The 16058-nt window shown below is 39.3% G+C and overlaps 1 protein-coding gene across 1 annotated transcript in view; it reads right to left on the bottom strand.

The window, feature by feature from the left end:
* The window catches only part of LOC148374992 (CCN family member 1), a 29396-nt gene extending 16969 nt beyond the window's left edge, over positions 1–12427 (bottom strand). Inside the window, exon 1 of the mRNA XM_088355955.1 lies at positions 12228–12427. Coding sequence (XP_088212081.1) covers positions 12228–12278 — 51 coding nt within the window. The 5' untranslated portion in view covers positions 12279–12427. The remainder of the gene's footprint in view (positions 1–12227) is intronic.
* Between the last annotated feature and the right edge of the window lie 3631 nt (positions 12428–16058).

Raw genomic sequence — 16058 nt, forward strand, 5'->3', positions numbered from 1 at the left:
AATGTCCTTTCTAAGCTTCCACGGGTCTGAGCAATCACACATAGTCTGTGAGCGTCAAATCATTATTAAACATGTCCAAAGATCAGCAGGAGGAGGAGTACAGGAAATTGATTCAGGACTTTGTCCAATGAAGTGATGCTAACCGCCTGAACCTGAACACCACCAAGACAAGGGAGATTGTGGTGGACTTAAGGAGAACTAGAACTCAACCGGTTCCTGTAACTATCAAAGGAGAATGTGTAGAATTTGTCCAGACCTACAAATACCTGGGTGTTCAGCTGGACAATAAACCAAACTGGACTGCCAACACAGATGCATAGAGTAGGAAAGGTCAAAGCCGACTGTATTTCCACAGAAGGCTGGCGTCCTTCAACATATGCAAAAAGCTCCTGCAAATGCTCTATGAGACTGTTGTGACAAGTGCCCTCTTCTATGCTGCAGCGTGTTGGGGAGGCAGCGCCAAGAAGAAGGATGCGTTTCCTCTTAATAAACTGGTGAGGAAAGCGAGCTCTGTTGTGGGCACAGAGCTGGACGGCCTGACAACAGTTGCTGAAAAGCTGCGGTCAATCATGGACAATTCATCACATCCACTACACAGCATCATCTCCAAACGGAAGAGCAGCATCAGCGACAGACTGCTGTCACAGTCTTTTTCCACGGACAGACTAAGGAGATCATTTCTTCCTCATGCCATGAGGCTCTTTGACTCCACCCGGGGGAGTAAAAGCCCACATTAAACCACACGTCCACATTGCATATTACCCTATTTTTATTACAGTGTGTATATTATGTAGCACTATTTAAATTCTCCATATCAACACGTTATATTGGGTATTTATGTATTATATTCCTTTTACTTTAATATTGTTTTATTTTCAACACAAGGATACTGCTGGAAGAGTGAATTTCCCTACGGGGATGAATAAAGTATCTATCTATCTATCTATCTATCTATCTATCTATCTAAAACCTGAGATCAAATCAAGTTACATTCTGCTGGGTTTCCAGCAACCCTAGTTAGTTTTGAAATTTTTATGAATTGACTTATTTATGATTGAAAAGGTTTCTCGGCCATACATCAGTTGTTTTTACAACAACGATTCCATGAGATTTATGTTTTTAAAAGGGCATCTTTTGTTACATAATACTAACATTTGTGGATTTTTTTGGGGGGTTTATTGCACAATACAGAATTGTATCTAATCACACTTTCTAGTGGAAAGACAATGGTGGCAAAAATATTGACTCAAAATATTTTTAAATTATTTAAACATGATTTCAAAGCAATCAGAGAAACCCTAAAAAGCTGGATTGTTCTACTTCTTTTTTTTCTTTTTCTTTTTTGCTAGCTTTTTACTTCTATTTTCTTGCATTTTTTCTTTTTTTCTTCCCTCGTTTCATCTTTCCTTTTTTGTGTGAACTTGTTTTCTCTTTTTCCCTTGCAATTTTCATCATTTTTCTTACTCTTTCTTCTTTTTATTATTTTTATTACATTTTCTTTCTTTTTCCTTTTCTTGCTTTTTCATTTTTTTCTTCTTTTTTTGTCATTTTTTCTTTTGTTTCTGTTTTCATTTTTGCCAATTTTCTTTTTTTACTTTAATTTCCCCTTTTGAAGTCATTCTGTGCTAACTTTTCATAATAGTTGGTAATGGTATGGATGAAAGCAACAAAAACAATATGAAGAGCCGTTTGGGAGCTGAAAGGGCCAGCTCTTTTAGTGAGCCGAGCCGAAAGTGCTTAAAAAAGACGGAAACTTTCACGGCAGAATTGAAATAGTCAAATAGGTAAGAAATGTCATTTAGCCACGTAGTCTTACTGTGCAGGTGATCATTAAAGTAAAGCACAATTCTCATCTCATCTCATCTCATTAGCGTACCGCTTATCCTCATTAGGGTCGCAGGGGGGCTGGAGCCCATCCCAGCCATCTCCGGGCAGCGGGCAGGGGACACCCTGAACTGGTTGCCAGCCAATTGCAGGGCACACAGGGACAGACAACTCATTCGCTCATTCACACCTAGGGACAATTTTGGACCGGCCAATTCACCTGAAATGCATGTTTTTGGAACGTGGGAGGAACCCGGAGTGCCCGGAGGAAACCCACGCAAGCACGGGGAGAACATACAAACTCCGCACAGGAAGTCTGGAGCTGGATTTGAACCCACGACAGGTTCCCATGACATGAACTGTGCCGCACAAGCGCTAACCACTGCGCTGCCGTGCTGCCCAAGCACAATTCTTTATATATATTTTATTGCCTTATTGATAAAAATGATGAAACAATATGTTTTCAAAAAGCAATCTCCTGCATGCACTGTAATTCTGGACAAAATTACTACTGAATTAATTTTCTAATTTCAAGCTCTGACTTTATTGCGGAGGATGCACTGAGAAGGTATGACCAGTGCGCAATTGTGCCCATGCGCATCTTAGAGGGAACATTGCAGTCTTGCAGATTAAGTCATTTAAGGAAGTGAAACAAACACCTACCCTAAAGTCCACAAATGTATCGTATAGACAATGTTGGACCATCAGGGTCTGCAAGGCTTTCTCTGCTGGCTGAACATTAACCAGATTATCGTAACTGTAACAAAAAGTCGTCTTCATTTTAAATTCACTTTCCAAAGTGTATATGTATCTATAGTTATTTCCCATATTTTGCCATTTTCATGCCATATTTTATCTATTTGGATACTCTCGTTCTAGTCAAAAGGTCAGAATTTTTATCCAATCAGAATTCAGTTAGCCTGTGTTGCCAGCCTGTATAAAATCTGCCCAAGGAATCAACAGTGCTGGCGTCTGTGCACTGTAGGTGAATGGAACATGTTAGTTGCTATAGCCAATCCCAAAATGGTAACAGTGAGGCCAGCTAGCAGGCCCAATGTTAAAAGTGACAAGGGCAGTAATGCACCAAAATGATGGTGTCAACCACTGTTAAACTTGGAGAATAAGTGACATGTACGTGTCTTGTGATTTGATACTCGCTTAAGTTAAGCAAAGGCAGCGCTATGCAGATCAACGAAGGTACATTATAGCATTTTTAAGTTAAAACTGTTCAAATTGTGTCATGTTAAAATGTTTAACCCATTATGGTTGATGCAAATGACAACAGCAGATATACTTGCAAAGCCATTTTCAAGACGGAGCTTTCAAGGAAAGCAAGACCTCGTGAAAAACAATAATTAATTTTTAATGTTCTCTTTCTTAAATGTTTGCATTATTATGTGTAGTGATCTATTTTGATTGCCGTTTCTGTGTAGGATTTCTCGAATTGTGATGCTATAAGTGATGGATATTTGTTCAAGCCAGACTAAGTAGAAGGCTTAGGTGTGATATACACGGCCCACCTTTGAGTATACAGTACTATAGTATAGTATAGTATAGTATTAGTATCCCTTTCGTTTGTTTTGAAACATTGTGACAGTGGGCTGGGCCTAGCCTGGAGCCTGTTAGCAGAAGACAAAAATAAATACAAGTGAAGGTGGTGTTTTGTAAATTAAGTAAAACTTATAAATTATTATATCCTCTTTATACCATCATCTCTCACAAATCTGAATCTAATTCTTTGTGTAGTTGGTACAGGGCTTCTGAATTCCTCATAGATCGCCACTTTGCATACTCACTTACAAAGTAAGTGTCTTTGGACACCTTGATGCAATGAATATTACTCTGTATATAATAGAGACCCTTTTTTACTGTATTTTGAGGTAAGTTTGCATAAAAAGAAAGAAATTATACGGCTAGCTATCAGAAATAGGGATTAAAGAGTTGCCTGCTGTTGTTTCAGCCGCTCCATTTGCTCTGCATGGGATACATAGATACCTTAACTATGGTGGGCGCGGCTTAGCGCACTCTGTCAGATATTATAATACAGTATGCCTGCTGCCCAGCCTAGTTAGCCCACTAATAGGATTAGTAAGGATATCAACAACAAACAACAATAATAGTTACAGTAAAAAGTAAAAAGTTATTACTAGACAACTAGGGATCTGAATGACATGTGAAAAGGCATTTGGTTTCATTCTATCTTCACGCGATATTTACTCACGGTACGATGTTTTCTCGCCTCTCGAAGATGCAGGTGATTGGTCGATTGTTGTACAACGTTGTAATGGAGCATTATGAGAATGAGTTCAGCCAAAAGAATGATGTGCAACGGTTGACCAATCAGACCACGCCTTCAAGATAAAAAAGGCGAGACAACGTGAGAAAAAAATAGCGTGAGGATGAGATGAAATCCGGGTTCGATTCCTGTTGTATTCGATGTAGAGCAAAAGTGTTGGTGGTACTTGTCAACTATTGCCCAATTACTCTAAATTCCCACCGTAAAACCTCACAAATAGACGAATAAATGCGATGTAAGCAAAAAACCAAGGGCAACTTTTTTTTCTTTCTGTTCGGCCCGGTACCAGACGCCCCACAGCCCAGTACCGGTTCGCAGCCCGGTGGTTGCCGACAACTGGCATGGTATGGTATGGTATGGTATGGTATGGTAGGGTCTGTGTATTGTTTGTTAATGCTACATCCATTACAACCTGGTCATCCTGCAAGGGGGATTACCTCATGTGCGCTCCCTTCTCAAGGTTTGTTCAGTTTCCTCATGTTGAGGTTTTTGAGTTTTTCCTTTCCCTCATGTAGGTTTTAGATCGGGGGATGGTGTAATAATAGTCTGTGGTTTGCAATAATCTGTGGTCTGTGCAGCCCTTTGAGACTCATTGTGATTAAGGCCTATACATATAAACATGACGTGACTTGACTATGGTATGGTATGGTAAGGTATGGCATCGTGTAGTAGAGTAATTCCTGGTTTTCCACGTGGGTGAATGTAAAATTTAGAACCCTATGCATGATAAAAATCCATGAAGCACCAAGAATGTGAAAATTGAACACCATTATAGTGAGGGATTCCAGTATATGTATATAATTAGACATATCATGCTAAAACATCAAAAGGTAAAATTTGGTAAATTCCATGAAATTTCTGTCAAAAGGGCATGCATGTTACCCAAACATAAAGTTGTCATAACTAAGAATTATTTACCGAGGGTGTTGAATACAACGCAATGGCAGTGCTTATTTAAGTATTCTGCCTTTCAAGTTTTCTAAAAAGTTACTATTTTAGGCGTACACACACATGCATTTAATGTGTGCATGAGTCAAGTGTTAATTATTATTGTAAAAATGGTGTGCTCCGTTCTTGAAATGAATTACATACACATTATAGCACTTTAATGAATGCACAACCAATAGTAAATAGTGTTTAATAGTGGAAGGAAGAAAGAAAGAAAGAAAGATAGAAAGAAAAGAAGAAAGGAAGGAAGAATACATTTCGGAGCTTGTATATCTGAATTTGTTTGGCCTTGCGAGGGATGGGCACCATCCGACTGCACTTGCCCAAGACACACCACAGGAACCGGTGCCCCTACGACGCGTACGGTCAAGGGATCCAACCAACCAATATATCTACATAGCTAGGATATTATTGTAAGTTAGAAATAAATAAAAGGAAAAGACGACCTTGAAAAAAAATATTAAAAATTGTCGAGAAACACATTGTAGTAAATATTTGATAATAAAACTTAACCATCAAATGAAATTAATTATTTTAATTGGGGAACCATGATATTCCCCTTTTCAACAAAATTTCGTAAGACATCATAGCGATCATAGCACGTGCCGATAGCTAGTCTTTTTGTCATGGAACGGAACAGGTGGAGAACCCAAATGCGTAACGTTTCTTCTATTTTATGGGAAATGGGGCAGTTATTCACGTTAACCCAAACGCCAGTGATTCAGCGATCGTTGGGCGGAAGACGTAAGGCAGCAGTCTGGCGTGGAATTACAGGAAGCCAGAGGCCGACAAGATCCATACGAATTGCTCGAACAGATATCGGACAGATGGAGAGATACCGGACAGGACGGGACAGACAGGATTGATATCAAAACTGGATATCGAAATTAAGCAGGACAAACTACACAGGAACGAAACTGGAGATCGATATTAAACAGGACAAAATAGACGGGAACAATACCGGACAGGAAACATAGGCAGGGAGCCATACAGAGTCAAAACCCACATCTTGCGGGACAGAGGTTCGTTGACGGACTGACAAAGGGTGAGTGAGAGCACTGAGCTTAAATAGAAGGGAAGCCAATCTGTCAACGAGCCGCAGCTGGCGCCACATGGGCTGGGCCAATTGGGCGTCATGTCAACCTTGAAACTTTTGTCATTACTGCAAGAAAACATGGATGCCAAAGGAGACGGCAGAGAGAACTTAGCAATTGTTAACAAGACGTGTAGAATCTGTCCACCCTGTGACGAATGTATGTAAAACCAGAATAGACCAGTTATGTTTCTGTTCCCTCCGGGGAAAAGTCTTCGATTTCTCGGACGATCGGAAATCTCGGTGTTTCATGTGGCGAGCTACCTCAGACCTAGAATCCCAGAAAGATAGGTTTCATGGAAGAGCTTCACATCATGATTCCTTCGACCTTGACTATAGACTGGTGGGCTTTGAGGAAACCAGCGACATTCATGGATTTGGCATCCCCTGAATTGTATCACATCAGAATTTTCTTTTCTTTGATGAACATTCTTGTCATTCATTTGAATTTTCATTGAAGTTTGAAGTGTTCCACCGTACTAATAAAAGGTTATCAACCGAAATAGGAGTAGATAAACAGCCATTAAACCTAAATAGAAATAAAACAGGGTTAGAAAACCAAGATTCATCAAACTTGTGATTTCCCATCTAACATCTTGAACCAGGGATCTCAAGCTCACAGTTCGGGGGCCAATTGCGGCTCCCAGGATGATAGTTTGAGGCCCCCACCTTAGCATGAAAGTTAAAGGGACCGCGTGGGACATTTTCCAACAAGATGTTGCTGTATTATGTCATGCCACCAAAAATGAGTGCTAAAAGCTTGTAGAAGAAGAAGACAAAATAGAGAGACTCAAAGTGACCAAAACGCACTTTATTACATTTGAAAGGAAGAGAAATAAGAAAAGAAAAGAAGAAAATACATTTTAAAAAAAGAAAAGAAAAATGGCAATAAAGGAGAAAATTTATAAAACAAAAAGTAAAACAAAAAAAAAATCGAAAAGAAATATGGTATATTTTTTGTCATTTCTCTATAATTCCTTTCTTTTCTTGGGGCGGCAGTAGCTCAGGAGGTAGGGCTCAAGGGATCCCAGTTCGAATCCCGGCTCGTCCGTGTTACATGTCGAAGTGTCCTTGGGTAAGAGACTGAACCCCTAATACCCCCAATAAGCAGGTTAGCGCCTTACATGGCTGCAAGGCCGCTATTGGGAAATGTGGTGCACATTGTAAAGCGCTTTGGGAAGTCATTGACTTGAAAAGCGCTATATAAATGCAGATCTTTTTATTTCTTTTTGTTCCCATTTTTCTTTTTGCCTCTTTTTCTTATTTCTTCCTTCCTGTTTTTTATTCCTTTTGAAAAAAATCTATTTTGTGTGTCTTTGAGAAACACTAGGTAAAAAATGGAAGAAAAAGGGTGCTTTTTGCTCACTTTCAATCTCCATAGTGTCACGATTGCCATGGCGCCCAATTGGCCCCGCTCATGGGCGCCAACTGGTTGACAGATTGGCTCCTTGTCAGTATTTATACTCTGTCCAGTCAGCCTCCTTTTGTCGGTCCGTCTGCGAATCTTCGTTTTTACACAGCAAGCCCTTTTTCCGCCTGTCCTGTGTTTTTGCTCTTGTTTTTCTCCCGCCACAATCTGTTGTTTGATTTCGATTTTTTTTCCCGTTCACGACACCGTCATCGCTCGCATCGGAAGTCCCACTTTCGCGGTTGGGCAACCTACTCCCCGCGACCAACAATCTCCAAATCAAGTGTGCGCTCCTATCTTTTTTCCCCCAATAAAACTGTGAGTAATGTTTCCTGTTCTGGTAATTTGTAGTCTTCTTTTGACTCATTTTTGGTTGCACTACAGATTACAGTGAATTTAAAACACCGTCTCTTTAAGAACAGCTGAATTTTTTTATCAGCGCGTTGTTCACCCTAGCTTTTGTGGCCCACAACTCAATTGAGTGTGAGACCCCTTGCCTTAAATGTTGTCTATTGTTTTGCCTATTGTTCATTAAATTGCCGGCTTTCTTTCACAATAATTTGATTTAGGCGTTTCCTCTTTTATACAGGGAGTGCAGAATTATTAGGCAAGTTGTATTTTTGAGGATTAATTTTATTATTGAACAACAACCATGTTCTTAATGAACCCAAAAGTCTCATTAATATCAAAGCTGAATATTTTGGAAGTTGGAGTGGGGCTTTTTTAGTTTTAGCTATTTTAGGAGGATATCTGTGTGTGCAGGTGACTATTACTGTGCATAATTATTAGGCAACTTAACAAAAAACAAATGTATACCCATTTCAATTATTTATTTTCATCAGGGAAACCAATATAACAGCTCAACATTCACAAATATACATTTCTGACATTCAAAAACAAAACAAAAGCAAATCAGTGACCAATATAGCCACCTTTATTTGCAAGGACACTCAAAAGCCTGCCATCCATGGATTCTGTCAGTGCTTTGATCTGTGAGATCAACATTGCGTGCAGCAGCAACCACAGCCTCCCAGACACTGTTCAGAGAAGTGTACTGTTTTCCCTCCTTGTAAATCTCACATTTGATGAGGGACCACAGGTTCTCTATGGGGTTCAGATCAGGTGAACAAGGAGGCCATGTCATTAGTTTTTCTTCTTTTAGACCCTTTCTTGCCAGCCACGCTGTGGAGTACTTGGATGCGTGTGATGGAGCGTTGTCCTGCATGAAAATCATGTTTTTCTTGAAGGATGCGGACTTCTTCCTGTACCACTGCTTGAAGAAGGTGTCTTCCAGAAACTGGCAGTAGGACTGGGAGTTGAGCTTGAGTCCATCCTCAACCCGAAAAGGCCCCACAAGCTCATCTTTGATGATACCAGCCCATACCAGTACCCCACCTCCACCTTGCTGGCGTCTGAGGCGGACTGGAGCTCTCTGCCCTTTACCGATCCAGCCACGGGCCCATCCATCTGGCCCATCAAGACTTACTCTCATTTCATAGGTCCATAAAACCTTAGAAAAATCCGTCTTGAGATTTTTCTTGGCCCAGTCTTGACGTTTCAGCTTGTGTGTCTTGTTCAGTGGTGGTCGTTTTTCAGCCTTTCTTACCTTGGCCATGTCTCTGAGTATTGCACACCTTGTGCTTTTGGGCACTCCAGTGATGTTGCAGCTCTGAAATATGGCAAAACTGGTGGCAAGTGGCATTTTGGCAGCTGTACGCTTGACTTTTCTCATTTCACGGGCAGTTATTTTGCGCCTTGGTTTTTCTACACGCTTCTTGCGACCCTGTTGACTATTTTGAATGTAACGCTTGATTGTTCGATGATCACGCTTCAGAAGCTTGGCAATTTTAAGAGTGCTGCATCCCTCTGCAAGATATCTCACTATTTTTGACTTTTCAGAGCCTGTCAAGTCCCTCTTCTGACCCATTTTGCCAAGGAAAGGAAGTTGCCTAATAATTATGCACACCTGATATAGGGTGTTGATGTCATTAGACCACACCCCTTCTCATTACAGAGATGCACATCACCTGATATGCTTAATTGGTAGTAGGCTTTCGAGCCTATACAGCTTGGAGTAAGACAACATGCATAAAGAGGATGATGTGGTCAAAATACTCATTTGCCTAATAATTCTGCACTCCCTGTATATTACCACAAATCTTAACTTAAAACTAGTCCAGTGGCTTTTTCTTCCCTCTGCCTTAGTGCATAGGTACTACATTAGGGATGTCAGACTCAGTTTGGCTCCGGGGTCGGATCCAGACTTTCTGTTCTCAGATGGGCCGGATTAGTCAAAGAATGTCGACACCACATTTTCAGATTTGTTTTTCAGTGTTATGTTACATATTACGTACATATTACATATTACAATCACGGATGAAAAGGGATTTTTTTCTAAACACTACACATTTACATACCTGCCAATCACCACTTTATGTAGAAGACTTTCGCTTTTCCCCTTTTAAAAAATTTCAAATTCAAACTAAAATCTTGATTTAAAACAGGGGTGTCAAACTCATTCTAACTCCTGGGCCACACAATAGAACAAATATTCTCTCGGGGGCCGGACTAGTAGATTAGAGAGAAAGAAAAAAAGAGAAAGAAATAGAAGAATGATAGGGAGAGAAACTGAGAGGGCGTGGGACAAAGAAAGAGAAAAAGAAAGAGAGAGAGAGAGAGAAGAGAGAGAGAGAATGTGAAAAACAAAGGAGATAAAAAGAGAAATAGTGTGAGATGGGGAAAGAAAGAGAGAGAAAGAAAGAAATAAAAGAGAAAAAGAGAGGAGAAAAGAGAAGGAGAGAAAGAGAGAAGGGGAGAAAGGGAGAATTAAAAAGCAAGAGAGAGAGAGAAAGAGAGAAAAGAGAGAGACAATGAAAAAGAAAAAGAAAGAGAGAGCAAAAGAATGTAAAAATACAGAGAGATGAATAATCAAAAAGGGAACAAAGAAAAGAAAAATAGAGGCAAAGAGAGTGAAATTTTGAGTGAGAAAAAAGGGAGGAAGAGAGAGAGAGAGTAAGAGAGACAAACAGAAAGAAATACAAGTACAGCGAGGCACCTGGCTTTGGCAACATCAAGTGAACATATTTCAACCTGCAGCTCGTTTTTCTCTTGCGCTTCCGTTAGCTTTGTCAGGCGGGCCGGATTCAATCCCTTTGCGGGCCTGATCCGGCCCGTGGGCCGCCTGTTTGACACCCCTGATTTAAGACGAGTACTGTACTTTAGTCTATGGCTGCCTTATTTTGAAGCGGGGAAAAATCTTCCTGCATGCAACGATCACATTAAATTTCCATTTTGGTAGAAGTTTCCCAATTCCGGTTTTTAACAAGCACATTTTGTTGTTATTTTTTTAATGTTCTGCAGAAGTATTTTTTAGCACGCAAAAAAAGAGTGCTCGATAAAAAAATACCGCATTTTAATCTCAAAAGGTTGGAATGTATGCATTTATTCACAAACAATGGGAAAAAGAAATGTGATGGTTGACATTGAATGCGTCAACAGGTCTAATGAAAGCAGTTTTCCACCTGAACCAAATGACCATGCTATAGAAATTCAACACCCCTCTCTAGCTGCCAGAGGGAACAATTGGTTTGCATTTATTCAAAATATCATATCTTTTGATAGAAATAACCTAGAATTTAATGTTCAAAGTTGTTTAAAGTTTTGTTTTTATTATTGCAAAAATTGTGTACCCCTTTTATAAAATGAATAACATATGAACTTCAACTCTTAAATTAATACACAAACGATCGTAAACTAGAATGTTAATGGGAATGAAAATATATTAAATATTTACCCCATATACAAAACATAACAAAAAATATTTTTTTTAAAGTACCACATTTTTGTACCTAATATATCAACTTACATAAACAAATTGAGGACAAGGGGCAATTCAAGGTTCAGAGCTTTTTTTCAGAGAGTCTGGCCGGTCAAAAACTTTTTTTTAATTTCACCTAAAGGGATATAACACTTAAAATTCAATTATGATTGCATTTTTTATTAGAATGTTTTGCTAAAGGCTTTTTATTTTAATATGTCATTTTTCGTTTTAAGGCTGTTTTTATTAACTGAGTGTTTTTTTTTTAAATATTAGTTTTGGAATGTTCTTTTTTTAATTGAATATGGCACTCTTGGGCTTCCATAATAACATACTTTTACCGTAATACACCAGGACCTCCACAGACTCCGCCGCTATGCCACAAGTGACACTAGCCAAGCGAAAGCGAAGCGGGCAGGGGGGGACGAGAGTGGTGCTGGGAATCAAATGGACTCGGCAGTGGAGTATTTCAGACGCTTGGTTGTTGACATTTTTGTTTTTCATCACATTTTAGCTTATCCTGTCCTTTATTAAGGAAAATATAGTTTTTAAAAATGCTATAATGGGGGGGGGGGGGGCAGAAACGTTCTTGTTACGCGCATGTCTTGGTGTATGTTTTATAAAGCACTGAGTTTTTAATACTTTGCCTGAAAAGTGCTATACAGATAATTGTTGATTGATTCATTGGTTAATTGATGAAGGGATTGATTGATTCTGCATGCAGCTTTCAGCGTCTTGGCTCTGTTGTCAAACCGACAATACAATAAGTGACGTATCACTTATTATTTCATATTCTCAAATTGATTGTCCCAGAAAACAAATATGCCATTAAATGACTCACCAAAGTGACCGTCACCACTTGCATGACAGCAAGTAACAGCAATATCCCCATGCCGTCAGCTGATTCACACAGAAGACGTCAAGCGGGATTCACACCACAATAAATCCTCTTCCAGTTCGAAAAACAATTGCGTTCTTCCACAAGAGATTATATCCGATTTGGTCGCCAAACGTCCCCCATCACTTGTTAACTGTCATCGATCAAAGTTTCGGTCTTAGTTTTTATGTGTTTCTTTTTGTTTTTTGTTTTTACAGTAGCCCCGCCCACTGCTGCCCCGCTATCCAATTAAAACAGAGGCGCGCTCCAAAGTGCCCCAGCCAAAGACGCGACTAAAAGGGGGCGTGTCCCTACATGAATGCGCTCATTCATAAAATTCAGAATTACTACATTCCAAAGACGACCCGGCCTTGTTGGATGTTTGTTTATTTATGATCAAGTGGAAATAATATTTTTGCTGCTTTAGTTATTTTCACACGCATAGCCTCTTCCCGCCAACGCTTTCTGTCACATGATATGGTGCGTAGCCTGTGTACGTTGGTCATAAAAATCTCCTAACTCCATATATCCACTAAATACACAAACAAATTCATAGGTTCCCAGGTTTTCTCTCTACCAATAAAAAAAGGACTTCCTTTTTTCTTTCTCTGTTTCTCTCTACCGCAGGGGGCCGGACCACATGATTAAAGAGAAAGAATGAGAGAGAATGAGAGAGAGAGAGAGAGAGAGAGAGGGGGGGGGGAAGAAAAATAAGGATGAAAGAGAGAATAAGAGAGAAAAGTGAGAGAGGTAGACATAGAAAATGTGTGGAAGCGAAAGGGATAAATAGAGTGATGAAAAGAAAAAGAGCGAAATTAAGTCAAGTCAAGTCATGTTTATTTGTATAGCCCTTAATCACGGAGTCTCAAAGGGCTGCATAAAGAGAACAAGAGAGAAAAAGAGAGAAAAGTGAGAGATCTGAAGACAGAAAAATGAGAAAGAGAAAATGAAAGTCAGAAAAAGATCGACAGAGAAAATGGAGAAGAAAAGACAGAGCGAGACAAAGGAGAGGGAGAAAGAGAGAGGGAAAGGGAATGAGAGAGAGGGGGTGTGGTTGAGAGAACGTGTGAGAGAGAGAATTAGAGAGAGAGAAAGAAAAAGAGAGGAAAAGAGAGCCTTTCAAGCAAAGTTTAACAGTATAATAAAATAGTGTATTTATGTCTTACAAATGTTTCGGAACAAAAGTGAAGAAAATAAAACCAAAATGTAACAAAAATAACAAAAACGTCAAGTGACAACTATGGCTCCCATTGCACAATATAAAATAGAAATGAAGTCAAAAGTGCAAATAGTGTAAACGATACATTGTAAAAACTTTCAACAGTTAAAAAAACTATACTACAAGAACTGTTTCAAAGCAAAAGTCAAGAGAGTCAAACTCAAAAGAGCAACAATATGATGAACATTCAAGTTGCAGTGTATTCATGACAACGAGCTAAACCACCAAAGAAGGACCGTGACCACGGGGTACATGTAATTGAAGCTTTGATTCCTTTTTCAGATGATAAATACTGCAAAAGAGCAAATCAATATATTGAGACTAATATGTTCACAACTCAAGAGGTAGAGCGCTTATCTTGTGATCAAGAGGTCGCAGGTTTGATTCCCGGCTCCTCTGTGTTATATGTCAAAGTGTCCTTGGGCAATACACTGAATCCCTAACGCCCCCGATAGCAGGTAGTTGCCTTGCGTGACTGACACTGCTATCGGTTAGTTCGTGTGTAAAAGGGAAAAGTGTGAAGCATATGTAAAGCGTTTTGGAAGGTCTTGACTTGAAAAGCGCTATGTAAATGCAGACCATTTACATTTACATTAAAAAAATGAAGTGCATAAACTTGACATCTGTCTGAACTATTACAAGATATTGCAGCTTATACATCATATAAACGCTCCTTCAACATGGATGAGGATGGATTGGACATGCAACAGTCCTGTCAGCCATTGTTGAGCTGGCAGAACTGGAAGTGACACCAGGAACCCGGAGTTAGTATAACTTTACTACCCTTTTCAATATAAAGCTCAAATAAACACAAAACATGTATGTAAACTTTTTAATGAACTTACCTCAGCTTTTAGCCATGATTACCTTTTAAACACAGTAAGCTATTTATTAAAGAAAAACAGTTCCCTTAAGGGCAACACACAAGTACTGCATAACAACATTAACAAGACAACTAAAAATACCCTGCACAATATTTTGAAAATAAAGTCAGTAGTACAAATAAAGGGTAATCACACTTGAATCAAATTGGAAAGTTATAATGAATGTATAATTACGACCCACTGGCAACATTATTTTAGTGATGATTAAAATGAGCAGACCGTATCAATACCAAGACTATAGTATCAATCTCATCCAAATATTCGCTCAGAATCAATAATATCGATATTTAGATCAATCCGACCATCTTTAATATTATCAAACCTCCATTCTCCCTGTTTCACATAATCCATCTGTAAACAAGCCCAATGTGTCAAGAGAAAATGCAGCTATTAAACCCAAAAGAGGCTCACGAGACAGACAAACAACAATCGTTCTCCATAATCTGCTTATATCAGTTCACTCTTCAAAGCCTTTTTCCATCAGTGGCTGCAACGCAGACATAATAAACAAGCCTACCAAATTTCCAAACACAACCAGAGCGTAGGCAGTCATTTGCCTCGGGGGCAGCACTCTCATAGAAACTCGCTCTTTGTGCTGACAAATTTTCAGTTCTAAGCTGACAGCAGTCATCCAAACCTGTAATGGTCAAAGTGACACAAGTTTGCTTTACGAGCTCACGGAAGACTTTTCTTGGCAGAACTGTTAAATGCTCGGAGTAACGGTCACAGTGGAAGAGGAGTTGATGGGAAGTGGTCAGAAAAGAAAAGAAACACACTTCAGAGATGAGCGTGAGGTGTTGGGAGGATGTAAAGAGTGAGGGAGGTAGTTCTCAGGTTTATACGTTTCTACATTTAAAGTCATGATGAGGTGCGGTTAGTTTTTCAGTGCCTAATAAAAGCGTCTGGTTTGACAACTTGGCCGTATTTAGGCCTGCAGTTTTTCCCTCCAATGTCCATCTTTCCGATCGCGTGCCTTCAAAAACTGTGTTGAACTTTTCCTGTGGTAAAAGTGTCATGACATAACCTAAAAGAGGCCATTAAGTGCACAAACTGTTCCAAAACAGACAAAATGGTTGGGAAAAACAAGCGAATAGAAAATTGCAAAAAAGATTTGCAGAGGACAGGATGTAACTTTTAAACTCATGGGTCGGGAACCTATGGTTCCCGAGACAGATATTTCACGTCATGTCAAATCATGTTTGTTTGCATTGCCCTTAATCACAAAAAGTCTCAAAGGGGCTTTGCAGACTATTATTACATCATCCCCTGATCTAAAACCTACATCAGGGAAAGGAAATACTCAAAACCTCAACATGAAGAAATTAAAAAACCTTGAGAAGAAACCACACATATAGGGCGAATTTTTTCAATGTTCTAGTAATATTCTTAACGTGGAAGCAGAAGGACAGTTTAGGGTCAAATATGACAACGATATTTTTGACCAGGTCACTCTGGGTGATATTACATTTATCAAAAACAGTGTTTGAGAACAAGTCAATGCTTTTTGATGGACCAATAATTATCATTTTCAGGGTTGAGACACAAAAAGTTAAGTGATATCGATCTCAGGCCTCCAAATTTCCACAATTTTTGGGGCAGATTCCTCAATTGGGAGATATAGTTGAGTGCCATCTGCTTAGCAATAAAAACTATTGTCATACTTGCGAATAATATCACCTAACAGAAGCATAT

This window comes from Urocampus carinirostris, chromosome 1 (genome assembly GCF_059441175.1).
Source record: "Urocampus carinirostris isolate Australia breed hairy pipefish chromosome 1, RoL_Ucar_1.0, whole genome shotgun sequence".
In the NCBI taxonomy this organism is placed as follows: Eukaryota; Metazoa; Chordata; class Actinopteri; order Syngnathiformes; family Syngnathidae; genus Urocampus; species Urocampus carinirostris.